This window comes from Equus przewalskii, chromosome 13, assembly GCF_037783145.1.
Source record: "Equus przewalskii isolate Varuska chromosome 13, EquPr2, whole genome shotgun sequence".
In the NCBI taxonomy this organism is placed as follows: Eukaryota; Metazoa; Chordata; class Mammalia; order Perissodactyla; family Equidae; genus Equus; species Equus przewalskii.
In genome coordinates this window covers 40,137,582-40,158,147 of record NC_091843.1, presented here as the reverse complement: position 1 = coordinate 40,158,147, position 20,566 = coordinate 40,137,582, and the positions used below count along the sequence as shown (strand labels likewise).

Sequence of the window (20,566 nt, the reverse complement as noted above, 5' to 3'; positions counted from 1 at the left end):
CACAGCCCTACAAAGAGGACCTTGTCTTCATTTCACACATATGGAAACTTTTGGAAAGAGCAGTGTCTTGCCCAAAGTACCATAGGAAGCAAATGGCAGAAAGGCATTCAAACCCAGGAATGTCTGATTTCCTCTGTTACGCTGGTTACTTTTCCATTGCACCTGCAAATCATTTGACCTTGTTAGTATGAAAGTTTCTGTTTCTTAAGTGGTTTTATGTACAAATGCCATTTCAGAAAAAAGTTTAGAGTTACGGATCTGGAATAGTCATGTTATGGGAGTGCTACAATGCATTCTCAAATTCCACTTCAAGAATTTTTAAAAAGCCTTGTTTAGAGAAAACTTGTTTTAAAGAAGTCTTTTGGAAGTCTGCTTAATATGCCCTCAAATCTGTGTATGTATTTAAGCTGTTTATTGGTATTTTCCTTTTATATGAATAATACTAGTACGATCAGCCATGTTTTCTAGTATTTTGTAGGAATAATTAGTTAGAATGATACTTAGAATCATGTTATGAAACCCTGCCTGCCAGAAAATGAATGGGCTTGCCTGTTTTATGTACTGTACGTGGTTTCCCTCCTGCCTTTGTGTTCACCTAGACAAGTAGTTGCTCCTCCTTTTCTGTTGGCAGCAGCACCTGGCCAAGTACTGTGCTCATGGTAGCGCTCAGCGCTAAGAATTATCTCCTCATTCTTCATTGCTTGGGCAAAAAGGACAAGCACCTGCCTCTAGCCTCTTCACATTGCCTAATAAAGTGTCTTCCTCTCAGCAGTCTTCCTTTCTGGATCCCTTCCTTTCTGACATCTTCGAATTCATGGAAGGAAGAACTGGGGAAACTAATCTCTTCTGCTAAGCGGCTTGTGTGGGGTGACTGATATGCCAGAAACCTCATAACTACATTAAAGGGGAGAGTTCGTAAGCAAACTACCTGTCCCATTGCTTCCTGTGATGGTGGAATGAAGAATACGGCAATTCTGAGGAGGTCCTGGATGTAAAAACTTTTAAAACTATAGAGTGCTCCACAAAATGAGGCTTTTCATTAACACATGATCCTCGGCCTAATGGGCCAAACACCTCATATTATTTGAATATTCCCCATTTTGTTGGCAGGTGGAAGTCTCACTCTACCCATTAATATGCAGCTAAAGGGCAGAGGCTGAGTCCTTTTAACATGCTTTGGGCAGCACCTAGCACAGTAAGGCATTAATAAATCTTTTTGCCAACTGCGATTAAAAGTTTCTGGAACGAGGTTGCTGGGTTCAAATCCTGACTCTTATCATTTATTAGTTCTAAGAAATGGGGTCAGTAGCAGTTCTAACATCACAGAATTGGGGTAGAAAAATCACTACACGTTAGTTAGGAAGTTATTCGCCCTTTGGTGGCTTCCTCCAGCCCAGCTACAGGGCACTGTCTGCACCACGGCGTGACCAGCAGAGGCCTCAGGCCCGCGTCCTGCCCGTGCCCACGCCGCGCAAGCGCAGCCCGGCTCCCCGGGCTACCCTTCCCAAGCTTGCGTGAGCGGGAGATTGCGTCTCGCGATGTGCGTGCGCGTGCGCGGTCCTCGCGAGCTCGCGCACGCCGCCCCTCGCAGTTCAGGGCTGTGACGGCCTCTTCCTCCTGTGCCCGGGGTGAGACCCTGAGCGGTGGCCGTGGCCGGAGCTAGGAGCCAGCGGCCGTCTCGCCGCCGCCGGCCTCGCCCTCTGCCCCTGTGTCTTGGGCTCTTCTCCGCGTAGTGCAGAGGCGGCGGGCTGGGAAGGGAGCGGCGCCAGCGTGAGATTCCCAGCCGATGGGCAGCCCCTGGGCGCACTGAGGGGCCGGGATACTAGCGGCGGAGGTAGGTGGGCGCGCGGGGGCTTGTCAGCCCGGCTGGGAGCGGAGTCGGGGCGGCGGGCGCTCGTGGAGAAGGCAAGGAGGCGGTGAGAGCGGGGGCCTTGCCAGTTGGTGAGAGGGGTCTCCGAGCCGCGCATGAGGAGGGGCTCTGGCCTAGCCCGGAGCGAGAGGAGGCGCCCCGGACGTAGCCTGCTCTTCCCCCGACGCGGAGCCATTACTGGGGGGAAATTCCTCCTGCGGCGGGGGAGGGGTCACCCTTCTTTCCTCGGGGAGGTTGGCCTCCCCCCTTTAAACTGAAGCCTGCCGGCTTCCAGATGCACGTCTGGATGGAGTGGCCGGCGGACTTCTGCAGCTTGCTGGACTCCGAGTGCGCGGCCAGCGGCCAGGAATTTGGACTCTGGGAGGGTACACAGCCCTTTCTGATGTGGGCGTGTATCTTCTGCAAAGTTGTTCTTGCTAATATGTTAATAATCGCTTCCGGGCACAACCACTGGTACATTTCTGAACGCTTCGTGTCAAATGAGGATTCTGGCAGCGGGTAAACTGCGCCGTGGGGCGCAATTAAGGAGTAGAAAGAAGACAAAGAAGGCCGTTATTTATGTTCTGTCCTGGTATCAAAACTTTCCGTGGTGGGGCAGGATGCGTGGCTCCTGGCGTTTGTTTCGGCCTTTGCTGAATAGACTTTCTGAGTGATGGAGGTGGGTCACAAGTGGACTTTGATTTAGAATTATAGCATCGTATATGATTCTGTATAATTGTCACAAGCCAGATGACCCGAAATAAATCTCTGAGAATTATGTGGTTTGATCTTTGGAAGAGAGCAGAACTTAAGATTTCTTGAGAGGAAGATTTTTTTCCCCATGTTTAGAAGCTTCGTGAATGCCTTGTGAAGTTGCTAAAAATAGTTCTTTATGTTGGCAGTGATGACTGCCACATTCAAGAGAAGGGAAAGGAATTACTTCCTAAAGAACGGCTCACAGGAAGTCTCTAGGGATTAAACACAGTAAAACAACTTCAGGATGGCAAGTTTTAGCGTATGCTTTAAAAACTCTAATTTAGGCATAGTTAAAATGTATAGAAGCTCTTAGTTGACCCCTGTGTATTCATTGAACCTTCGGTAGTCTACACAGTCTGTAACTCCTGGCTTTCATTCAGTCCGAACTTTCTAGAACTGTATTCGTTCTGACTCTTAAGAAGTGTGGACTGTATACTTTCAGTGGACTCTGTATGGGGAGAATCTTTCAAGAAGGAACAAGTAGCTGACAGGCCGTGAAGTGGGAATAGGGAGGCATTCTTAAGTGTAGGATTCATGCTCGTATTTGTAAATACTGCATACAAACATGTATATCCTGCGCGTATATATATATGATGATTATGCATACAAGGATCTAATGCTGCTGATTCCCATCTTAAAAAGTTGAAATCTAAAAGTAGAACAGAATTGGTTTTAATGGCCGGTCGGATTGCGCAGCGGTTAAGTGCACATGTTCTGCTTCTCAGAGGCCTGGGGTTCGCCAGTTCGGATCCCAGGTGCGGACATGGCACCGCTTGGCAAAAAGCCATGCTGTGGTAGGCGTCCCACGTATAAAATAGAGGAAGATGGGCATGGATGTTAGCTCAGAGCCAGTCTTCCTCAGCAAAAAGAGGATTGGCAGCAGTTAGCTCAGGCTAATCTTCCTCAAAAAAAAAAAAAAAAAAGAATTGGTTTTAGCTCTGTTTTCTTTTTTAGTTAACTATTTACGTGGGTAACTGTCATAGTAAATTTCTTGTCCAGCTTGTTAATTAGTTATTGAGTAAGCAGAATACTGTACTGATTTCTTGGCAGTAGCAGGGAAGGAAAATGTAGAACGTATAGAAGACTTGCCCTTTAGAAATGTTAAGTCAGTGTCTCACTGTCTTTCCATTGGAATAAACTGCTTTACTCCCATCTCTTTTGTGTCCTAGTGCTTAGAACAGTGTATTGCATGGAGTTGGCCCTCAATAAATGTGCACTATGTCAGAAGTAAATTAACATAATACAAACCAAATGCATAAGTTACTGGAGAAGATTAAAGGAAATGGAGATGGGTGCATTTTTTTTTTAATTGCAGATCTACTTTTAATGGTCTGGTTTTTTTAATGTTGCTTGTTGTCTGAGTAAGGGATATATGACAGCATCTTGCCTCTAAAAGCCTAACGTAATGTAAGCTGAGACTGTATATCCTGAGTGCTAATAGATGGTAAATGTTCTGATATATTAAGAGAAAACAAAGTTAAGGAAAGTAAGGTCCAGAGGGAAGGTTTTGGTAAGTTAGTGAAAGGAACTTGAAAGGCATGAACTATAAAGCATTGAAACAGATGGTGGGAAGAAACATTTTCTTCCTTTGCCGACTGTGCTACCTGTGGAAGAGAACTTCTACTTTTCTACTTTTTTTGTTAGAACTTACCAGCAGGGTGATTATATTGAATAATAAAATTGAAAAGGGATAACTTTTTCTCTTATAATCTTCTGCTCAAAGGTCTGAGTCTGTTTCTCTTTGTGTTTGCATGTGGTCTCTAGTTCACCTTTCCTGGCAATAAACTAGTGTTTTGATTCCTATCTAATTCCTGTGTATATTTCTCAATTAGTTTATAACTTAAAGGGGAGAGTACTGTGGTCGGTCCCTTCACAAATCTCAACACTGGCTTTTCTTCAGTTTGGAAAACAAATCTGTTTGACTTTGTAGACGTTATCAATAGAAAGATTTTGTGGCTATTTGGAGAGGTAGGAGTTAAAGAGGGGAATAAAAACTTAAGCAGGAATATTTTAAATCTGGTCTTGTGTTTTCATTTTAGTATAGCCGAGTGATTCTCATGGTGGGGAGTGGATTTTTCCCCCCCAAGGAATATCTGGCAATGTCTGGAGAAATTTTGGTTTGTCACAAACTGGGAGGAGGAAAAGGAGGGTGTAGCTACTGACATCTAGTGGGTAGAAGCCAGGGATGCTGCTGAGCATCTCAGAATGCACAGGACAGCCTCCCACAACAAAGAACTGTCTGACCCAAGTGATAGTGCTGCTGTTGGGAAAGTCTGATATACAGTTGTACTCTATACTGAAATTGTTGGTTCTGAAGTTAGTGTGCCTGAATTCGTATTTGGCTTTACCATTTCCTAATGTGTGACCTTGGCAAGTTGCTTAAAGTCCATGTCTCAGTTTGTGTAAAACAGAACTAATAATAGTATGTTCCTCATAGAGTTGTGGTGAGGATTAAATCAGGTAATGTGCAGAGTGCCAGTCTTATTACCTGGCACATAGAAAATACTCAAAACTGTTAACTTTTGGCTAATATTATTACACTTGGAACACATCTTGGTGATCTCTCCTTATTTCTCATCTGAAATTAGAATTTGAGCTAGTGAAGTAATAATTCATAACTTTGTTCTCATTATATTCTTGGGGAATGAGTGAAGAATTACTCCTTTTAATATTTGTGTTTAGCTCAGTCTTATTTTATGTTCCCAAGTCTGTAAGGCTTCTGCCGTAAACAAGTAGCTTCTCATTGTAGGCGTTTTTCCTTCCTAGTTAAGACTTCTAAGCCAGCTGGCCAATAGTTCTGTATCTGTTGATTCTCAGCATATATTTAGTAATTTAACAGAATTCAATTCTATGACTTGATTCCCATTTCCTTTTACTTTTATAAACTGAAATAAATTTACAGTGGTTTTGGTTCGCATTAATTATCTGTTCTTAGCTTCTGGGAGTAACTATTTTTGTAACTGAGTTTTGGTGCAATTTCACATGTATGAAGGGTAGAGGCTAACATCTTCACAACTTGGGGCTAGACCTTAATACACATTTATGACTCTTTTTCCAAATCTGAATTGGAACCTGAGTCTTTATCTTTCTTATCTCAGTGAAATATAATACTATAGCCTATAAACTCTCATTTTCTATGTGTTTAAACAATAGTGCTGTTTAGGGCTGGCTTGTTGTGGTGTTTATACATCTTGTATAAAGAGAAAAAAAATTACAGTGATGTCCTCACAGATAAAACAGAGGCTTTGGACTGTTTTTAATAAGTCACAGGGCTCTTGTAAGGGGAAAAGATCCACACCATATTTATGATCAAGGGAGAAAGCAGTGTCGTACATTCAGCTTTTTGTCTTGATAGCCATACCTTCAAAATAGCAAATATTTTATTATGATTGTTCCCCATATTTTTGAAGTGTAAGTCTCAATTGCTTGTATAAAATGTTCACTCATTTTAGCTAATGGAAAGCTTTGTTTACCCTTTATACTGGTACTGCCTCCTGTTTGGTGGGGGTAGTTTGAAGGGAGTGGTACCTTGGGCCGAGAGATTGTGTTCTTTGCTTGGCACATTCTATCTTTTGTAAAGTGTAGCATACACTCAGGATTCTGTATAAATAATAAATTATGATAACGATGAGGAAGTGTCTATTTTGTGGAAATTGTGGTCAGATCAGAAGTATACATGTGAGAAATATAATAAAAGGCCAAATGGAGACATTCTAAGAATGTTAGGCAAACTTAAAAAAAAAGAATCAAGTCATTAAGAATTCTTGTCTTTATTGTTATCCTTCTGGGGTTTAGTAATATAGAAGGAAAAAGCCTACAAAATATAACAGATTTACTTTCTACTTATACACTTTTTCTAGTTCCTAAGCAGAGAACATTATGGCTACTAAATTAATATTATAGTTATCTCCAATGGCATTTGTCCCTACCTGTGATCGAATTGAAAAAAACAAGCATCTTTGAATCTGCTGATGTGTGTTAGTTTATAAGTGATCTGGATTCCTGCCTGTCAGCTTAATTTTAGGTAGCTTGCGTAGTACTTGGAAGACAGACTATTTTCCCACCGAATGCTGTCATACAGATAGATATTTGTATATGTGTATTTATTCACATTTGTCTTTTATTTTTGGTAGAAAATGATGCATCCAGTTGCCAGCAGTAATCCGGCTTTCTGTGGGCCTGGCAAGCCTTCCTGCCTCAGTGAAGATGCCATGAGAGCTGCTGATCAGTTTGACATATATTCCTCCCAGCAAAGCAAATACAGCCACACAGTCAGCCACAAACCAATGGCTTGTCAGAGGCAAGACCCATTAAATGAAACACACTTGCAGACTACAAGTGGTAGAAGCATAGAGATAAAAGATGAACTAAAGAAAAAGAAAAATCTCAACCGATCTGGTAAGCGTGGCCGGCCTTCAGGAACGACCAAATCAGCAGGATACCGGACCAGCACAGGCAGACCCCTGGGAACCACCAAAGCGGCTGGATTTAAGACAAGTCCAGGCAGACCTTTGGGTACAACTAAAGCTGCGGGATACAAAGTCAGCCCAGGGAGACCTCCAGGTAGCATTAAAGCTCTGTCCCGTCTTGCCGATCTTGGTTATGGCTGCGGCACTGCTGCTTTCCCTTACCCCATGATGCATGGCAGAGCAGTTCACGGGGTAGAGGAAACCAGCAGTGAAGTCAAGCCACCCAATGAGTGAATGAGGCAGGAAAGGAGGGCCAGGTTTAGAAGGAAGATGGTGAATAATCCCAAAGCTTCTTGGTTTTATTTTGACATACATGCTTTTATGGCCTGGGCTTTCCAAATTTGTTTTCCTGTTTGATTTTTTTTCCTGCTTTTGCTCAGAAACTGCCATATGCTGACAGATGCACTCAGGGCATGAGCAGTGTCATTCAGTTTGTACATAGGTTAAAATGTAACACCTAACTAAATCATTTTTGCTTTTCCTTTAGAATTATGGTTGTCTCTCATATTTCATTACTACTTTTGGGCCATTCTAAATAGATGCTTAATGTGCTAAACAAATAAAACCATTATACATATTAGTTTGTGAAGTAAGCCTATAATATAATAAAGATAATATCTAAGGTATTTTTAACTGATGGAACAAAGCAAACTAATGATTCAGGATTACTTGAGGTAATGGCTGTGAGTTTTTGTAACATTTGTTTTCATGAGATAGGACACATATTTGTATGCTTTGGCATTTACATAGACTTCAGATATTAAAGGTCTTATTTTTAATGTTCTAGGTTTAGGCAGCTTCTTATTTATTGATCTACATGACATTAATTGATTTAACCATTATTCTTAAAAGAATTCTTCAGTGTTTGCCTTTCAGCATTGATAGGTTGTATATATTTTAATTGCCTAAGAGCATATATACCAAACACTACAAGCAATTCATATTTACAAGAAAATTAAACTTTTTTATAAACACTACACATTACATTTTTGGTGAAATACAATGCATTCTGAGAATAGCATATTTAATATAATAGAAAAATAAACATTCCTAAGGTCTGCATGTAGCTATAGTCACTACATTTTACCTTCCATATACTTAAAACATTTATTAATGTTGTTCGTTTTTAGTTTTTTCTGAAAAATTGTCCCATTGCATTAGCACTTACTGTGGTTTCAGGTTTATATCTACCAAAGGACACAAAATGAATGGTAGACTGTAAAACTGGTCTAAACAAAGTGCAGTTTTCTGTCAGAATCCAAATAATTAAGAAATATATAGGAATACATCTATGCATGAAACATGTAAAAAATATGTTTGTTAGCATAATTAAAAATCTAATTGTGTCTCCAGTGAGACCACTTCATCCAAAAGAAAATTTTTCCCAACAATATTTGCTTTAGAAGCAAGATAGATAGAAAAGAAAAAAATTATTGGATAGATATGTAGAGTAGGGACAGAGGGAAATCTCTCTTCCCCCATTTCTGAAAGTAATATTCCTTGTTAATATACATTTTATTTATTCTGAGTCTGTTCTAAATAAAACTATTGTAAACTTTGGATTTGAAAAAAAATTCCACTGAACTTTAAAGTTACAATGTGTGTATTTGCGATTTTAAATGCCTTTGAGATTATAATGTAGATTTGCAGGACCTAAAAACTTTTAAAATAATTAAAATTTTAAAAGGGTGCATATTGTGTTGTTTGGGCTTGCTCTCAGTTAATGCAAACTCTGATTGCAAATGGATGTCATGTTTCGTACCTTTTTTATCAGGAAAAAAGCAGCAAGCCTTCAGGTGTTCCAGTGATGCCTGACACAATGAGCTGGACTTTATGCTGCTCTTTACAGTAAGAGGTGTTGCATTGTATGTGGGGACTGTGTGTGCACTGGCATCTAAGACAGTGACCTCAACAATTTTAGCTTTGCACAAACCATAGAGAGCAATGTTGGATGACTACATGATTGGTTGTAACATTCTGGCAGCTAAATTGCTACAAGAGTTTCTTCTTGCAGAAGCTTAAAATATAAAATTTCTAATAATTTACTCAGAACAGTATAACTTCTGACACACACAAATGCTTACATTTTTATTCATATGTTCATCTATCCACTTGTATTATCTATCTGTCATTTAGGTGTTTCTCAAGATGGTGTTTAGCAGTTGGCTGCTTAGAAATCCTCTTGATTTCCTGAAAACTGTTGTTTAATTAAATGTTCTGCCTTAGAATAATATATACCACTGTTAAGATTTGGTTGCATTTTGTGTTTTATAGTATGTCCATTTGATGTATCCCTTTCAGTTTATTTTCATTCCTGGTTTTGTTATACACACCCTTCCCTTTCTCCCTGCCCTTTCCTACGTCCGTTCCCCTCCCCCTTTTCCCATCCTCCAGCACATCTACTCAGTGGTGCTGTGCTGTGTGTCAGAAGATAAAGCAGGTGTATTATTGTATAATGAATTTTGTATACAAGTTAATGAAATGGTGAAATCACCTAAAGGAAGTATATTCATAACAGTGTTTATTAATATCAGGAGCTATATCCCAGGAAAAAAAGAGGGCAAGTGGCTACAGTTGTGACTGGATAACATCATTTAGAAAGCTGAATTTTCTGTTCATGTGAACAGTTACCTTGAGTATTAGATCTGTAGACTGGTGAACATCTCCTGATTCCACTTCCTTTTCTCCTTGTGAACAGTTTATTGGTGCCATGCTGAAGAGAAAGACACCTAAGTGATAACATGAATGAAGTCTTAAAATAGAAAATATTTTTACTTCTCTATAATCTGAAGACTACATTGTGCATCTTTTGTAACACTGTCTCTTGTCATGATAAACACTGAAATAGCATGTTAAACAATTGCCTATACTTTAATATAATCAGTTGGGGGAAACTGGCCTTTTCTTCCCACTGTATGATTGTTTCTTGAAAGGTAAATTGCTAATTTTATATTGTGTAATTCTGTTCTTCACAAAATAGGTTTCACTATTCTATATTAAAACTGTTGGTCAGAAAATGATCTGCTATTCAAGTAAGTTTGCTTTACTTTTTTCCTTTAAAAAATATTTTAACATGCCTTATTTATTATTCTTATCATATTAACAAATAAGGAGCTAATACAATGAAATTTTCCTTTTTTGACAGATACAACCTTGCATAACTAATCTTTAGTATGGGATGATTTTGATACTATCTTTGGAGTTTTGCACTGGATATTAAAAAAATACTGGCACAATATAATGGAAGAACATAAGTATCTGATTAATTTTTAATATTTGGGGACATTTTTAAAATCAGTGTTTCAATTAGACTAGAAAATTCTTTATATTTTTTATTTATTTTTTAAAAGAAACATCTATTAAAGTAATATTCATTCCAAAGTGATATTTGTGGAATTTACATGTATATTTTCATGAAATGAGAATAGAGTTTCTTTGAGTTAAGGAGGAAAAAAATTATCTGGATCTATTTATTAGGTTAAAAGTGATCCATCCAGTGTAAGAAAAACCAGTGTACGAACTAAAGGAAAAAAAATAAAAACTTCTCCTTTATATTCTAAGAAGCTTTAAAAGAACAATTCAGGGGTTATTGACCGTAACTGCTACTCTGTTGGTCATTGTCTCTATATGCAGTAAAATTTTATGATCCCTTTTTAGTAAAATATAAGAATTCACAACACTTCAAAATGTTTTTTTCCTCGGACATAAAATATTTTGATGCTATTATGATTTTTGTTTTTATTATAGCTTAACTATACGCTGTTAAACTCTAGGATGTATCTAAATCTTTTCTTTGCTTTTTCCCCCTTCTCTCCCCAAGTAGATAAATCTGTGCTCTCCACATATAATGTATTTAATTTTCAGAAAATTTAATGCTGTAGTAAATCAAGTGTGTGATTTATAGTAATCAGACCACTTTGATTCTTTAAGTTTCACACTTTCCTTTTTCCACAGATAATTACAGAGAAAATAATTACCAAGTAACTGATATAAGCACGCTGTCCTCTGCTGTAAAAAGTCTGAATAGATACTGTGTATGTTTTCACGTCCATGAACTTGAGCTACTCGTGTGCAATTATGTGTATGGGAATGGAGTAGTGTTCATGATTTGTATCTACATCATCATATGGATGTATATTTATTAATAAAGTCATTACTTTAAAACCAACCATGTTAACTACTTTATTTCTTAGCGTATTTTTCAAGTAGGGGAATAGTAAATGGTAAACCTTTTTCATGACAGTGAATCTTGTATTTTTCTTGGGTTGTGCCTTCTGAATTCTGCCCTCTGTACTCTCTTGTTTTTCTCAAAATAGTAATATTTATATATTTGTAATTTAAAATCCTAACTTATAAATGGGTCTCATTCTCTTTGCATTTCTTTCCCATTATTAAGATACATCAGGCTAACAGTTCTACTAAAGGCTTATGTTTAAATTTAAGCATGATTGATCCTTTTAATTTAAGAAATTCAGATATGAAACATGGCGGGTGTGTTTTTGTTAATCTTAGGGAGAGCAGCGTGTGCATATTTCATAACGGTCAGATATTGGAGATATAAAAAGAAAAACACTTTCCCCTAATTATTTGAACATATAATTACCTTTTCCATTTTCTTGGAACTCTGTAGATCATCTGGAAGAGTGGTTGGCAAACTAAGGCCCACTTCTTGTTTTTGTAAATAAAGTTTTATTGGAATAGCCATTCCCATTTGTTTACAGATTGTCTATTGCTGCTTTTGCACTACAATGGCAGAGCTGAGTAGTTGTGACATAAGGCTTGCAGAGCTGACCCCTCATCTAGAAGGATAAATTGGAGTAGGAAACAGCAAATAAAATTTGAAGTTGAATTTCAAAATCTGAGCACAATTTTTTTTTTATTATTTGCCTTTGGATTATATTAAATATTCTTCAAATTACACTTAAAAGTGATTTTTATGTGTGCTTTTGCTCAAATTGTTGAAGTCCTTTCACTTGTACATGGGAATGTGCTGTTGATTAGATGTACTATTCCTAATCTAGGAAAAGATCTACACCATCATAATATGGATCATTTACTGTGGCTCAAAGGATTACTTATTTATTGTGTACTAACTATGATTTTACCACATTTTCTATAGCTCTTTATATAGAGTTTTATAATAAAAAGTTACTTGTTTATTGTAATTATACTTGCCAAATTCTCATTCTCGGGCAGTTGTCAGAGAGCAAATCAGTGTCCTATTCACTTGAAAAAGCCAGCCAGTTGAAGATTTGTAGGTTGAAGAGAAGGCAATCTCCCTTTACCTCTTAGAATTTATGCCTTGAATGTTACTAACACTCGTGTGTTTTGTTTTTTTTTTAAAGATTTTATTTTTTTTCCTTTTTCTCCCCAAAGCCCCCCGGTACATAGTTGTATATTCTTTGTTGTGGGTTCTTCTAGTTGTGGCATGTGGGACGCCGCCTCAGCGTGGTCTGATGAGCAGTGCCATGTCCGCGTCCAGGATTCGAACCAACGAAACACTGGGCCGCCTGCAGCGGAGCATGCGAACCTAACCACTTGGCCACGGGGCCAGCCCCAACACTCGTGTTTTTAATCCCAGCAGTTGCCATGGTATGTGGGAATCATGGACAATGTTTAGAAAATATAAATCAATTGGCATTTGATAGTTTTATAACAACATAGAATCATGAATTTTGGCACAAATATTTAGGATATTATAGTTGTTGCTAAGCATATGAGAGGATGAAAGTAGGTCTCCTGTTACCATACATTTTCCTTTCTTAGCACTCAAATTTCTTTGTTCTGGGTTTATGAGGATTTCATCATCAGAATATCAGTCATGTTTCAGGATGTGCATCAAATATCTCGTGAAGTAAATGAGAATTTGTGTGTGTGTGGGGAAGACTGGCCTGGCCCTGATCTAACATCTGTTGCCAGTCTTTCTCTTTTTGCTCTTGAGGAAGATTGTTGCTGAGCTAACATCTGTGTCAGTATTCTTCCGTTTTATGTGGGATGCTGCCACAGCATGACTTGAGAAGTGGTGCTAGGTCCGTGCCCGGGGCTCCAAACCTGTGAACCCTGGGCCACCGAAGTGAAGCGCACGAACTTAACCACTACACAACCAGGCCGACCCCTAAATGGGAATTTTAGTGCCTGATTTCTGTAAGAGCAGTAGAGTAGCAGAGGTGCAGAGACTTACCCAAATACCTGTGGTAAGTTGTTGGCAAACGTAGAAAACACTGTAATGTTGCCTTTTTGGTGATCTCATTGGAAAAGGTCAGCCTTAAAGGGAACTTACAGCTGCTTCAGAAAAGATTTATAGTTGTATAAATCTTTTCTAAAAAACAAAATACAAAACCCCATTGGAATGAAAATAGAGTATAGTAGTAATGACTTCTTAGTACAGTGCTTGGCATAAATAATAAACACTTTCCATGCTTTATTTCATTAAATCATTGCAGTTTTATTGAATGGTGCTGAAGGAGTTGGGGTATCCCTTTTCTTGGTAAGAAGACTTGAATCCCAGAGAGGTTAAATAATTTACCCAGAAACATACACCTAGGAAGTAGTAGAGTCAGCATGTGAGCCCATGGAAAGCTGGGCTTCTTAACCACCATCTACTGCTCACCATTGGAAACTTTCAAAGATGAGGTTCTGCTTTTAATAGTAAGTGTTTATGTACTGGTCCTCAGATAGATAAATGTGACCTTGGAAAACTAATATATTCATTTTGTCTCCATGCCAGTGGCCATTCTCTTGTGAGAACCTAGGAGCTTTGAAGGAGCTTCTTAGCAAGGAGAGTGACAGAAAAAGTCAGACTTATTTTTCAGTTTTCTCTGTAATTTGTCTTTCTCATTACTCTTAAAATTGTTAGTCCATTCTGTTAGGTGTTTATTTCCTTATGAGCTTGGCATGTTTTTAAGTACAGAATCTGCCCGTTTTCTTTGAGCTGCCTGATGCTGGTTTCTGACCTCTAAGAAGTTGGTTTGTGATATATTGTCTGTCATCTGTCCCTTTATCCTTGGGCTAGCTTTTTTGGGGATAAAAAGTTGCTTGTAGAGTGGCAGCCACCCCAGTTGCTGCCTTCTATGTGACCTACCGGCACCTATGGACACATAAGTTCTGTTTCGTTGTCCATTTTGTATTGTTTTGCTTGCTGATTTTGTTAATTTGCTTCAAATAACATCAATTCTTTTTCATTAAGGGAAATATTTTTCACTAGTTTTGAAAATTTCTAATTTCTGTATTTATGTGAGCCTTCATAATTATGCTGTTTTTGATATGGGAAATTCTAATCTTTATTAAGTCAATATAGTATTTCTGAATATCTGAAGTCTATTTCAACTGCCTATCTATATAGTGTGTATCAGGCCTTACAGTAATGATATTTATAACAAAGAGACCCCAAAATGTGATGGCTCTGATAAGGTTAGCATATTTCTCACCACATAACTGTCCTGTGCTCTCCTCTATGCAGTCTTTCAAGGACTTTGGCTCCAAGTGACTTTGCCATTTTCAAAACATGGCTTCTGAGATTACTCAGTTATTTTCATTTTAGCCAGCCTGAAGAGAGGTTTTGGAAGTCCACACCCTTTTAAGTAAAGGAGTTGTGTCACTTCCCACATTCTTTTGACAAGAGGTTGGCCACATGACTATGTATAGCTCCAAGAAGCAATGGGAAGTGTAGTCTCTGCTTGGACAGCCAGGTCCAGCTATGGAAGGAGAAAATGGATTTTAGTGACAATCTCTACAACATCCCTATAGGTAAGGATTGTAGGCCAAGGTTGGGGTAGAAGGAAGCAGCAAAATCCTACAGATTACATGAAACCAAATTGAGGTTTTTGAAGCTAATTTAAATATAGGTGTCATTTTTATGAACAAATTGTTAATTCACTAAAGATTTGAGTGCCATCTTTGAGCCAAACACTATTCTTAGTGCACTAGACCTCTAATGAAAAGTTGAGACCAGTAAACAGACAACTATACAATATGATGAATGCTATGTCTGGAGTAATTGCGGGGGGCTATGAGAATACTCAAAATGAAATGACATTTAACCTGAGAGCTGAAAGATGAGTAAGGATTGGTGTGTGGAGGAGGGAAGAGTGTTAAAGACACAAAAAGCAAAGCACATACACAAGCCTAGAAAGCATATTCTTTCGACAGCAGTTGTGTATGGTGAGTGTTGGTGGTGAACAAGGGTTGAGAAGGGGAGATAAAATGGACGAGACCATAGAAGGGCCCTGAAAACCAGTTTAAAGAGTGTTTTCTTTTGAGGACAATGATAAGCTGTTGGAAGTTTTTAAATTAGGGAATGACTTGCTCACATTTGTAGTTTCGGTTGGCTTGGAGGAGGAGAGATCGGAGGCAGGCACAGTGGTAAAGTCTCATTTGGGTGAGAGATTCTGATTAGAATTGGGCATTGGGGAAGAGAGAAGTGGACAGATTATGACCTGACACAGGTAGTTAATAAAAGTTAGTGTTTGTAATGTGGGAAAGAGAAGAGTCAAAGATAATGAGTGGTGACAGTATTAACTAGGCTAGGGAGCATGTGAGACTTGAGTAGTGACATAGTGTTAACAAGGCTAGCAAGCACACGAGTGTGTGCATACACATGCACACACGGTGGAGGGAGGTGGTTAGATGGAGTATATCCAAGCCAAGTATGACAGATTAAGATGGCTCCTGCCTGGGGCTGGCCCAGTGGTGCAGCGATTAAGTGCACACGTTCCGCTTCTGCGGCCCAGGGTTCACTGGCCCGGATCCCGGGTGCGGACATAGCACCGCTTGGTAAGCTATGCTGTGTCAGGCATATAAAGTAGAGGAAGATGGGCACGGATGTTAGCTCAGGGTCAGTCTTCCTGAGCAAAAAGAGGAGGAGGATTGGCAGCAGATGTTAGCTCAGGGCTAATCTTCCTCAAAAAAAAAAAAAAAAAAAAAAAAAAAAAAAAGATGGCTCCTGCCTATATCAAGGGGGTATAGTTTCTCTAGTATAGCCCAAGATCTAGTATAGCCCTTTGTAGACGAAAGTAAGAATTGCGTCGTTCAAAAAGGGACTTTTTTTTTGAGGTATAATTGACATATAACATTATTAGTTTCAGGTGTACAACACAATGATTCGATATTTGTATATATTGTGAATGATGACCACAATAAGTCTAGCTAACATCTGTCACCATACATAGTTGCAGAATTTTTTTTCTTGTGATGAGAACTTTTAAGATCTAGTCTCAGCAACTTTCAAACATGCAATACAGTATTATCAACTAGAGTTGCCATGCTGTGCATTATATCCCCATGACTTATTTATTTTATAACTAGAAGTTTGTACCTTTTGATCACCTTCACCCATTTTGTCCACCCCCCACCAATTTGTTTTCTGTATCTATGAGCTTGGTTTTTGTTTTCTTGGGTTTTTTTTAGATTCCACATATAAGTGAGATCATACGGTATATGTCTTTCTCTGATTGACTTCTTTCACTTAGCATAATGCCCTCAAGGTCCGTCCATGTTGTCCCAAATGGCAAGATTTCATTCTTTTTTATGGCAGGATAGTATCCCTTTATGTGTGTGTGTATATATACATATATACCATGTTTTTTTAATCCATCCATCCATCGATGGACACTTAGGTTATTTCCTAATGAACAATGAACATGGGGATGCATATATCTTTGTGTTAGGGTTTTCATTTTCTTTGGATAAATACCCAAAAGTGGAATTACTGGATCATATGGTAGTTCTATTTTTAAGTTTTTGAGGAAACTTCATACTGTTTTCTGTAGTGGCTGCAGCAATTTACATTCCTACCATCAGTGCGTAAGGGTTCCCATTTCTCTACATCCTTGCCAACACTTGTTATTTCTTGTCTTTTTAATAATAGCCAGTCTAACAGGTTTGAGTACTCTTCAATGTACAGAATTTGTTATGTTTTAAGTAAAAAACTATTTTAGTTAGTAATTTTCCTAAGCTTTCAACTGATCTAATAAATTCGGCAAAGCTTAGTAACTATTGAGCATCTACTCTACGATGTGGCAGCTCACACCCTGAACAAGACACAAGTCCCTATCCTCAAGGAACCCATAGGAGGAAACAAATAACTTAATATGTAGAACTTAAACCATGCTAATGCCAGTTTTTCTTTGTCCTGAATTGAAATAACGTGCTTTATCTCTCAAATTAGTGAATTAACTTTAGCACAGAGCCAGTGAAACTACAGCCCATCTGCGTAGTCCTACGCTGTAGGCTAGTTTTTAGATGAATTTCACGAGCAAAACTGGTTATTGTGCTTATTCCCTATAAGCTCACAAGTATCAGATAAGAGATCATTCATAAATCGTGATGATGCTGGCTTTTAAGTCATGTTGGGAACTACTTATATGTTGGGCTCCCTCTGTCACAGAAAGAAACGAATAATAACTACAAAGTGTTAATGCATCCTCACTATGCCAGGTGCAGAATGGCTGATGACTGAGACTGATTGATTTTTTTTGGAGTAACTAACTGTAGAACTGGCACAAAAACACCCCCAAAAAAGTCTTTGTAAAAAGACTTTTATCAGTCTATTTAAAATTTATTTTGGAAATTTCCAACATACCAAAATTTAGTAAAAATAGAGTATAATGACCCTCCATGTGACTGTTACCAAGCTTTAGTAATGAAAAGTTCAAGACTCATCTTTTTTTAATCTATATCTTCACCCACTCTGTCCCCCTCAATTATTTTTAAGCAAATACTCCAAATTACATTATACCATCCTAAAATATTTCAATACATGTATCTAAAACTAAAGACTTTCTGAAACACATAAGCATGATGTCATTATTAACACTTTTAAACAGTAATAATTCGAGGGCTGGCCCTGTGGTCGAGTGGTTAAAGTTCCACATTCTCTGCTTCAGTGGCCTGGGGTTCACAGGTTTGGATCCCAGGCACAGACCTACTCCAATCATCAGCTATGCTGTGGAGGCACCCCACATACAAAACAGAGGGAGATTGGCACATGTGTTAGCTCGGGGCTGATCTTCCTTCAGCAAAAAATGAGGAAGATTGGTAATGGATGTTAGCTCAGGACAAATCTTCCTCACCAAAAAAGAAAAAAAAAGGTAATAATTTCTAAATATCAAGTATCCAGACAGTGTTAAAATTGTCCTAATTGTCCCATTATTATGAAAATGTCTTCAGTTGTTATGTCTCTTTATTGAAGTATAATTACAAGTAAAAAAATCTCACCTGTTGTAAGTATACAATTCATCATATTTTGTATGGCTGTCCAGTTATTCCAGCACATTTGTTAAAAAGGCTCTCCTTTCCCCCATTGAATTACTTTGGCATGTTTATTAAGAATCAATTGACCATAGATGTGTCGGTTTATATCTGGATTTCCTTGTCTCTCCCATTGATCTATATGCCAAAATTACACTGTCTTGATTTCTGCAGTTTTATAATGTTTTGAAATCAGATAGTGTAAGTCTTCCTACTTTGTTTTTTTTCCACAAAATTGTTTTGGCTATTTTGATGTTTGTGTTTCCATATAGATTTTAGGGTAGGTTGGTAAATTTCTACAAATCCCTATGATTTTGTTAGGGATTGTGTTGTCTCTATAGATCAATTTGGAGAGACGTGCCATCGTAACAGTATTCCAATCCACGAACATGGTATATCTCTCCATCTATTTAGCTCTTCCTTGATTTCGCTCAGCAATGTTTTATAGTTTTCAGTGTGCAGAACTTGCACTTCATTTGTTGAATTTATTCCTAAGTATTTTATTATTTTTGATCACATTGTGAATGGAATTTCTTTATTTCATTTTAGTATTGTTTGTTGCTAGTATATAGAAATATAATCCATTTTTGTATATTGATCTTGTATCTGACAACCCAGCTAAACTCACTTATTAGTTCTGGTAGTTTTTTCGATAGTTTCCATAGGATTTTCTACATACAAGATCATGTCATTTGTGAATAAAGACAGTTGTTCTTTCTTTCTTTCCAAACTATACACCTTTAATTTCTTTTAATTGCTTATTGCACTAGCTAGAACCTTCAATATGATGTTAAATAGAAATAGTCAGAAAGGACATCATTGTCTTGTTCCTGATATCAGGGAGAAAACATTTAGGCTTTCATCATTACGTATGATGTTAGCTGTATGTTTATGCTAGATGCCCTTTATCAGATTGAGGAAGTTCCCTTTTGTTCCTAGTTTTTTGAGAGTTTTTTTGTTCTCATTTTTTAATCATGAATGGGTGTTGAATTTTGTAAAATGCTTTTTCTACATCTATTGATCATACAGTTTATTCTACATTATTCTACAAGTGGTTTATTGTACTTTATTCCACAAATACGGTGTATTACATTAATAGATTTTTTTTTAAAGATTGGCACCTGAGCTAACAGCTGTTGCCAATCTTTTTTTTATTTCTTCTTCTTCTTCCTCCCAAAGCCCTCCAGTACATAGTTGTACGTCCTTGTGGTTGTGCTATGTGGGGCGCCGCCTCAGCATGGATGGATGAGCAGTGCCATGTCTGCACCCAGGATCTAAACCTGGGAAACCCTGGGCAGCCAAAGCTGAGTGTGTGAACTTAACCACTGGGCCACAGGGCTGGCCCCTACATTAATAGGTTTTTCAATGTTAAACCACTCTTGCATTCCTGGGATAAACCCCACTTGGTCTTGATGTATAATTCCTTTTATATATTGCTGGATTTGGTTTGCTAATATGTTTTTAAGAATTTTGGTCACAGGGCCAGCCCTGTGGCCAAGTGGTTAAGTTCTCACTCTTGGCCGGTTCGGATCCTGGGCGTGGACATGGCACCGCTCATCAAGCCATGCTGAGGCGGTGTCCCACATGCCACAACTAGAAGGACCCACAGCTAAAAATACACAACTATGTACCAGGGGGCTTTGGAGAGAAAAAATCTTTAAAAAAAAATTTCTTTTTGTCACATAAACGTTTGAATCAACATCCAAGCAAGGTCTCCAATTGCATTCAATTGATATGCCTCTTAACTACTTCTCTTGTATGGATTTCATTTCTCTTTTTTTCCCCCTTGTAATTTGTTTGTTGAGGAAACTAGGTCATTTCCCCCCAAATTCTGGCTTTTGTTAATTGTATCCCCATGGTGTTATTTTAAATTCTCTAACCCCTGTATTTTCTGTAAACTGGTAGTGAGATCTAGATGTATGATGAGATTCCAATTTGGGTTTTTGGCCATCTTAGGTGGTTATTTTGCACTTCCTATTGTATCATATTAGTTTGCCCAAAATAACTGGTTGTCTCTTATTGTGACATTAAAGTTAATCTGTGAGTTCAGGTATTCTTAGCCTGAATCATCCATTTTAAAATTCCTCTTCAGCTTTTCACTTAATGGTTTAGTAGCTGTATTAGGATTCTCCAGAGAAACAGAACCAATAGAAGACAGACAGACAGATAGATAGATAGATAGATAGATAGATAGATAGATAGATAGATAGATAGATAGATGATAGATAGATAGATAGATAGGTAG

General features: G+C 38.2%; 1 protein-coding gene across 2 annotated transcripts; it reads left to right on the top strand.

Annotated features, from left to right (window-relative positions):
• Positions 1–1,484: 1,484 nt before the first annotated feature.
• On the top strand, positions 1,485–11,242 carry C13H5orf24 (chromosome 13 C5orf24 homolog). Of its 2 annotated transcripts, XM_008510226.2 has the most exons (3): positions 1,485–1,834; positions 6,739–7,168; positions 8,849–11,242. In XM_008510226.2, the coding sequence occupies exons 2-3, from the start codon at positions 6,742–6,744 to the stop codon at positions 8,887–8,889; spliced, it is 468 nt and encodes a 155-aa protein (XP_008508448.1). In that variant the 5' UTR covers positions 1,485–1,834; positions 6,739–6,741; the 3' UTR covers positions 8,890–11,242. The 2 variants fall into 2 exon arrangements, with proteins under 2 accessions (XP_008508448.1, XP_008508441.1); XM_008510219.2 differs by having other exon boundaries at positions 6,739–11,242.
• Positions 11,243–20,566: the final 9,324 nt, after the last annotated feature.